At 38.8% G+C, this 8,312-nt stretch overlaps 1 protein-coding gene across 11 annotated transcripts in view; it reads right to left on the bottom strand.

The window, feature by feature from the left end:
• Nucleotides 1-1,231: 1,231 nt before the first annotated feature.
• Nucleotides 1,232-8,312, bottom strand: part of MAP7 (microtubule associated protein 7) — a 174,749-nt gene continuing 167,668 nt past the window's right edge. For all 11 annotated transcript variants that reach the window (XM_037842476.1, XM_037842480.1, XM_037842481.1 and 8 more), the window contains 2 exons: nucleotides 2,993-3,213; nucleotides 1,232-1,398 (listed from right to left, as the gene is read on the bottom strand). In XM_037842476.1, coding sequence (XP_037698404.1) covers nucleotides 1,388-1,398; nucleotides 2,993-3,213 — 232 coding nt within the window. In that variant the 3' untranslated portion in view covers nucleotides 1,232-1,387. The remainder of the gene's footprint in view (nucleotides 1,399-2,992; nucleotides 3,214-8,312) is intronic.

Raw genomic sequence — 8,312 nt, 5'->3', positions numbered from 1 at the left:
CTGAAAATGGGAAAACCCCCAAATTAATGTTTTAACAAATTATAGCTGTTACTGAAGACCACACACATGGGTTTGAAAGAGACAGTCCCAATGGATGAATAGGCGAAAAGTCTCCCATTCAATCTAGTAGATTAGCCAGTCCCTCTTTCAATAAAACAACACACTGTAGGGGCAGACGTTTACCTTTTTCAACACTTCATATAAAAACCTGTGTTCCTTCTCCTTCAACAGTTATTAGTAGTCTCTAAAATGGTAAAACAAAGCTGAATTTATAATAGCAAATAAAAGTGCACGTTCGTACAGCTAAGCTCAGCAGCAAAAGTGAAGGATAAGAATGAAAAATGGAAAGCTGATGGACTGGACTGTGTCCCATGTGCAAAACAGAGTCAACATTCCATCATTTCTTCATTGCTCTTAAACGAGCAAAATCAAATTCTTTTTTTATTTAAAGAAATATTAAGTCTTTATTTCCTCCCGCATAATTTGTGATCAAGTAAGGCAAAGATAAGTCCCACCATCGCTAGGGACAGCAGCAATATACAGACTTCAGAAATAACCCTGGATCATCAGTAACATTCTCTCATAGTTACATAAGAAGCAATGCGATCTAATAAACCAAATTTGCAATGTTGTCACATTTTTCTAATTTATTTGATTAGTTCATCTGGAAAAACTTTATAAATACACCATTTAAGTGGACAGTAAATTATTTCCTGCTCTGAAAAAATAATGTTTTTTTCCTCACATTTTAAAACTTTTTAGTATGCTTTTGCAAAACGAGATGCAAGAATGTAATGACAATTGAGTTTGCAGAATGTCCATGTACAAGTTGCATTTATAAGAACCTGGTAATCTACCTACAATTTGTCTCTACAAATAGAGCTCTTTGCAATAATATTTAAACAAATAGGCTTAATTTAAACACCTCCCTTATTCACTCTACTTGTAGAGCAAAGAGGTACTTACTTTTCAAGTATTATATTGTAAAAGGTACATATTTTTATTTTGCCAATTTTACATGTTAACTTTTAAGACCAAAATATCTACATGAAACATGCCTAGTCAGCCCATTTCTTTTATAGCCAAATGCTCTTATCTTTTAAAGAATGCAGAAAAATATTGATTTGCTAAGAAGGAGCACACTGGAAAAAGCCATTTTAAAGTACTGAAGAATAAGGAGCATTTTTTTTTTTTCTATTGATGAAAATTACTAGAAAAGCTATCCAGTCTGTTGTCTTTAGCTGGTTTTAATAAAGTCTTTTCAAAATCATGTTCAAGAAATCTTTAGAAAACTGGAGGGGGGGATGCTCCTTTATAGCATAGAAGGATTTCCATTATTCGTAGAAATTCTTATTAAATCTCAGCTTTGGTTCTTCAGAAGAAATGCTCATATAACTTCTATATTAGGGGACAGAAAAAAAGAACACATTAATATGACATTTATCAAACATCTCATTATAATATCTCACATTTTTAAGCTTGGTCACGCTTTCATATACATTGTCTTACCTAAGCAGAGGCAATTAATCAGGGTTCATGGTCTTCTATAGTCAAATGAATTCTACCAATAAAACATCTTCTTTACTTCAACTTAGGAGATCTTATTTACTTTTCTAAACTGCATGCATCAAGAGTATTGTTTTCTTTATGGTTAGGGAATATTCATTGTCTTGTATGTGTAACACCCAATGTTTAGGGCTCTAAAAATGTGCTGAGGTTAAATAATGCTTGATACACAGTCACAACCCCAAAAGAACCCTGATACCACCCAAGGTCATAGGCACTGGCCTGTGCTTCCAGAGAAGAAAAGGACAACAATGACAATGCAGTAACAGAAGACACAAATCTGGAATCCGTGACATGACAAAGCAGGAAGCTGTACCACGAGAATTTCCACCAACATTGGAGTCATGGATTGTTCCCAAAAGCTTAATCAGAACGTCAGACCTCAAAGAGATGTTATGGCTTCCTTCCATAACCTAGAAAAGTGGGGTTCACTAAAATCACACTCCTAAGGTCAAGAGGTTAGAGGAGGAAAAATGGCTAACTTCATTTGGATGGATGCCTCCACACTGGCATCTCCAACCGGTTCAGTGGAAAATACCTGTTACAGGTTCACAGATGGGAAGTAAACTGCAAAACAAGTTGACCACAAGTGATTCTACACCGACCCCATGTTCAGCACCGTGGCTTAGGGCAGCTCTATTCCTGACAGGATGGAGAGAGATGTTGGCCAACATGGGACAGCCATCTGCTGGCAAGAGAAGCCCACAGGATCCACAGGGGCTTGAAAAGAGATGTTGCTGGGTGACCTCCTGCATCCTCAGCTCTGTGAGGGGACTGCCTGCTATGACACGACTGCTGAGTCTGTAATATTTGATGCTGCTCCTTATTTCTTTGGGTCCTGTAAAATGACTGTCCTTTTTGTACAAAGACTTCAGGTGAACTTTAGGTCCCAGTTTAGAGAGCCCAAGTGTACTAGAGAGCCCAAGGGACGGAGCATTCTTGGCTTAGTCTGATACTGGTGACGGTACATCAATCATAACTGTCCATCATCTGATGTCACCTTTAAAAAGGACAATCATCCAGGCTGTTTAAACCCAAAACAAGAGAAAAATGTTGAGAGAATATGATGGCAGTCTTCAAATATCTCAAGAGCTGAGAAAAGGGGAAAAACTCCAAAACCTTTTCCCCGGGGGAAGAACTCAGCTCGATGGTCTTACAATGGTGGGGCGGTGGGGCAGCCTTGTCTTTACATGAAGCACCTGCTGACAGTGACAGCGGCCGGGCAATGCGAGGGCTGCGCTAGAAGTTTTCCAGTCCAACCTGAAATCCAATTTCTATCCTCCAAACACAATCATTCCCTGTGGCTTATTTGGCCCCTCAGATTCCCCCCAGACACACTGCACAAGGGAACAGTTCGTTTGCTCTTTTGGGGTTGTATGTTTCCGACAATTACAGAAGTAATCTGCTAATTACAGATTACGCTTACCTGCTGTCTGCTGTGTTTGAACACCATCTACCTGAGGCAGGGGCCCAAGGGTCCCGTCATCATCAAAGGCCAAAATTGGATTCAAAGGAATTTCGGGGTTCTCGGTGGTGACATCTAATCTGGATGGTTTAGAGCCAATGGGTAAATTTATAATTTCTTCAAAATTTTCATTCTGAATAGACACTCCGTTTTCATTTGGCTGTTTTTCCAAATTAAGCATGCTGGAGAATTTTCAAAATTAAAATTAAAATGAGTTACTGTTAAAACTGGAAGACATATTCTTAGAACAACCAAAAACTGTTTTATAATAAATAATTTTACAACGCTACAATCAAAATGTCAGACTGATTGATCAAATCATTACTACCAAAACTGGTGAATTCTAACACATTTGTATTTTAACTTCTTATTTAAAAAATAAAATTCAAATGGAGTTGAGAGGTCACTCTGGTGGATGTTCTTACGCACTATATAGATAACACTTTTTAGGTTTTAATGTATTGTGATAGTTAGAAATAAATACCTGAAACTATTATCCCCCCCAAAACAAACAAAAAACAAAAAGAAACATCTTTTTTTCTTTTTTTTTAACAAAATTTATCAAAGAGAACACTTTATTAATTAGAACAGATCATCATCATCATTAACAACTTTACAAATTTAACAATTTCTACTGCAGGCATTTTCACACTTAATTGTCTAATAAAGAACAGCTCTTATGAGGACCTTCAATTCAAAGATGAGGGGCTTATGATTTGGAGGCTGGGGCATGATTTGTACAAAGTCACACAATTACTGAATGAAAGGGCAAAACCCTTGATCTTGGATTTTTCTCTCTAGACCATTTCATACACTCCTTGGCTACTGAAATGCCAGCCATTCCTGGGTATCACTTGCTGCCTAAAATACTTGCACAGTTCCATATGTAAACTGTTCAACACCAACGTTCTTACCTTCTCCCCTTCAATCTGCCTCCATCCCCACCTTGATGCTCAATGATTAATTAATGCCTAGTTATCTTGGATTTATTTTTAAGGTACATTTAACTGGCCATCAAATCCTCAATTTTCTGTATAGTATCGCTTACATTTTTTAGTCTTTTTACAATCTCCCTAAACAAAAGGACAACCATCAGTGCAGCAAAGCAATAAGTAGGCATGGAATGATGCTAGGTTAACTCTGCTGTCCATTTTATTTGCTTGCAGCAAACATATGTGGAAGTTTCATATTTGTTCAGGCTTCAACTCATATATCAAAAGGGACCCTGTATGTAGAAAAGGTAATTGACAAAATCCAGCACCGCCTCTTGATAAAAACATTCAGAAAACTAGGAATGGAAGGGAATGTCTTCAACATGAAAAACCCACAGCTAACATCATACTCAATGGTGAAAGCTTTCACCACTGTTACTCAACATTCTACTGAAAGTTCTAGCCAGACAAATTAGGCAGGAAAAGGAAATAAAAGACATCCAGACTGGAAAGAAAGAAGCAAAACATTCCCTATTTGCAGATGATACAATACTACATATAGAAACCCTGAAAAATCTACAACAGAGCCGCTAGAGCTAATAAATGACTTCAGCAAAGTGGTGGGAAATGAAATTAACACACAAACATCAGGTGATGTTTCTGTATACTACCAATGAACAATCTGAAGAGGGAATCAAGAAAAAAATTCCACTTCTAATAGTAACTAAAGGAATGAAATATATAAAAATAAATTTAACTAAGGATGTAAAGGACTTATACACAGAAAACTATAAAACGCTGCTGAGAGAAATTAAGGAAGACCTAAATAAAGGGAAGGACATTCTATATTCATGAATTGGAAGACTGAATATTGTAAAGATGTCACTTCTACCCAAAATTATTTGCAGTCCTTCTTTGCAGAAATAGAAAAGCTAATCATCAAATTCATATGGAAGGTCGGGGACCCTGAATAGTCAAAACCATCATAAAAAGATTAACTAAGTTGGAGGACTCACACTTCCTGATTTTTAAACTTATTACAAAGTACCATCAGAACAGTGTGGTACTGGCACAAGGACAGACGTATAGATCAATGAGAGCTCAGAAATAAACCCTCACATCTATGGCCAATGAAGTTTTGACAAGGTGCCAGTCCACTCAAAGGGAAAGTATAGTCTCCTCAACAAATGGTGCTTAGAAAACTGGACATTCACCTGCAAAAGAATGAAAGTAAACCCCCACCTCATGCCATATACAAAAAATTAATTTAAAATGCATCAAGACCTAAATAGAAAAAATAAAACAATAAAACTCCCTAAGAAAACATAGGGGAACATCTTCAGGACCTTGTATTAGGCAATGGAGTTTTAGACTTTATACCAAAAGCACAAAGAACAAAAGAAACACTAAATTTGACTTCATCAAAATTAAAAACTTTTGTGCATCACAGGACTTTATCAAGAAAGTGAAAAGCAAACTTACAGAATGGGAGAAAAATATTTGGAAACCATTTATCTGATAAGGGTTTCATATCCAGAATACATAAAGAACTCCTACAACTCAACAACAAAAAGACAAACAACCCAATTTAAAAAGGGGTAAAGGACTTGAATAGATATTTCTCCACAGAACATATATAAATGGCCAATAAGCATATGAAAAGATGCTCAACACCATTGGCCTTTAATGAAATGCAAATCATAACCACAATGACATGCTACTCCACACTCACTGGAATGGCTATTTACGGAAAAAAAAAAAGAAAAAAAAAAAAAAGGAAAACAGCAAGTGTTGGTGAGGGTGTGGAGAAATAGGAGCCCTTGGGCATTGTTGGTGGGAATGTAAAATGGTGCAGCCACTGTGGACAACAGTTTGGCAGTTCCTCAAAAAGTTAAGTATAGAATTCTCACATGGCCTGTCAATCCCACTTCTATGTATATAACCCAAAGAACTGAAAGCAGGAACTCAAGCCTATTTGCACATGCAGCATTATTTACAAAAGCCAAAAGGTTGAGGCAACTCAACACACAGTCGAATATTACTCAGATATGAAAAGGAGTTCTGATGCAAGCTACAACGTGGATGAACCTCGAAGACATCATGTTGAATGAAATAAACCAGACACAAAAGGACAATCATTGTATAATCTCATGTATATAAAATAAATAGAATATGCAAATTCATATTTAGAATTTAGAGTACAGGTTGCCAGGGGCCGGGTGGGGGTGGGATAATGTGCAGGGAATGGGAAGTTAATGTCTAATTGATTCAAGTTTCTGTTTAGGATGATTGAAAATTTTGGGTAATAGATGGCGGTGATGGTAGCACAACACTGTAAATGTAAGTACCACCACTGAACTGTATTCTTCACAGTCATTAAAATGGGAAGTTTTAAAGTTGTATATATGTTACCACAATAAAAGTTAAAAAAAAAAAACAAAAACCGCAGAACTGTATAACACAAAGAGTGAGCCCTAATATAAACTATGGATTCTAGTTAATAATATAATTATAATAATATTGGTTCATCAGTTGTAACAAATGGACTACACAAACACAAAATGTTAATAACAGGGCAAACTGTGCGTGCGTGTGTGTGTGGGGGGGTGGACTGGGATATGGCACTCGGTATTTTCTACATATTTCCGTTAAAAAAAAAAGTGACCCTGTCTGACAAAATTCTAGAGTTAAAACGTTCAAATGGAAAATGAAAGCGGCCACAAATATGAGGCAAAAGATCTGAAGGTTTTAATTTCTCATTCCTGGTGACTATAAAGGGGGTGTTCAGCTAGAGGGGGGGCCAACAGGAGAAGCAGGGACCAGAAAATCGGCTCCCCCCCGCACTGGCAGCACTGACCCTGAGCAGCTTCTTCTGTATTTGTATGCCTCCTTCCCAAATGGAAAATAAGCCTACAGTAAATCCAATCTTCCCACTCTTTTTTTTTAATTTTTTCCGAATAGTCTCCTTTTTTCTCCCAAGGAAACAGTTTACTTACCCTATGCAGTGAGAAAAACTGACCGCATGGTGCACCTTCTAAAGCAGGTCTGATTACAATTTTTTGTACACTTGTCAATTATTAACTATCCTCTTCTAGAAAGAGAGTTGATGCCTGTCTGAAGTATCTCACAAAGCCTTGCAGGGTATGCTGAAAACGTCACTTGTAAGAATGCTCTGAAAAGGGATGCACACACAATACATTTCCTCAGAGGAAGTGATGCTCTTCTGCTCGTTCCCCGAGGAGGGGAGAGGGGCCTGGGCATCACGATGGTGTGCGTGAGAAAGGCCGCATGCACACATGTGCACACACGCTCACAGCTCACACGTGCACACACACGCCTGACACCTGCCACTCTAGGTGCCTGGACGGCCACTCCCCTCCCCTGTCCTTCCTCAGAATGAACGGGCTCTCGGTAACCAGGGAAACAGTTTTAAGTCTCAATCCAAGAGACTCTAAGGAGAAATGCTGCCGGCGTGCAGCCCCAGCCCTCTTCCTTGGCGCCCTCAGCCTGCTGCACCAACAGGTCATCAGGGCGGCGGCTGCGCCCGGGCTGGAGTCAACTGGAGGAATAACGGCAACCTGTGCTTTGGACTAACCGGTTCATAAGTGTTCAGGGGAGATGTGGCCGCAGACACTACAAACCTGAAACTGGAGGGAGTCCCCGGCCTCAGGTTTTATGGGTCTGTGTGGCCCTCAGCAGGGCACCGGGTTTGGACTCTCCTTCTTTGGCCACTCTCCAGAGGCTGAAAGCTCATGCAAGCCTAGCGAGGATGGCGTATTTTACATGGTCAGTCCGGAGCACACATGGGGACTGGGGTTGGGACGTGGTGGGAATCTGAGAGTCCACGGAGCTTATCATAGCCAGGACCTTATTTTTCCTTGATGTTTACTCTCATGTAATAACAAGTAACTTAAATCAAAAGGGATATATCGCTTTCTGTTTGCATGATGGGGGTTTGGGAGTGTTAGATTTAATTTTGGGAAAACAAAGATAAACTCAGAAGATTTGAAGGAAAAAAGACTTGGTCAAACATCAAATTTACTACAAATCTCTTATCTAGGAAAAGAGGCCCATTCTATTGTTCATAGGCCCCCGAGGACCATGACAAGGACATGTTTTTTGGGTTATTAGGAGAATCAGGAGAGTGAGAGAGTGGACTGTATACCCAGCTGAGCTTTCCAGCCTCTAGGATAGGAATGTATCAGGATAACCGGAGACACATAAAATATTTCTCTCCTTTCTCCTTCTGATGTCCTCCCCAACTCATACACGCTTGCATGCAATTACATTATGGTTACTCGCATAATTATCTTCTCCTTTGTTTCCTATGGTAAACAAGTTTCCACACA

This window comes from Choloepus didactylus, chromosome 7, assembly GCF_015220235.1.
Source record: "Choloepus didactylus isolate mChoDid1 chromosome 7, mChoDid1.pri, whole genome shotgun sequence".
In the NCBI taxonomy this organism is placed as follows: domain Eukaryota; kingdom Metazoa; phylum Chordata; class Mammalia; order Pilosa; family Megalonychidae; genus Choloepus; species Choloepus didactylus.
Note: the sequence above shows the minus strand (reverse complement) of the source record. Positions and strands in the feature narration are given on the sequence as shown.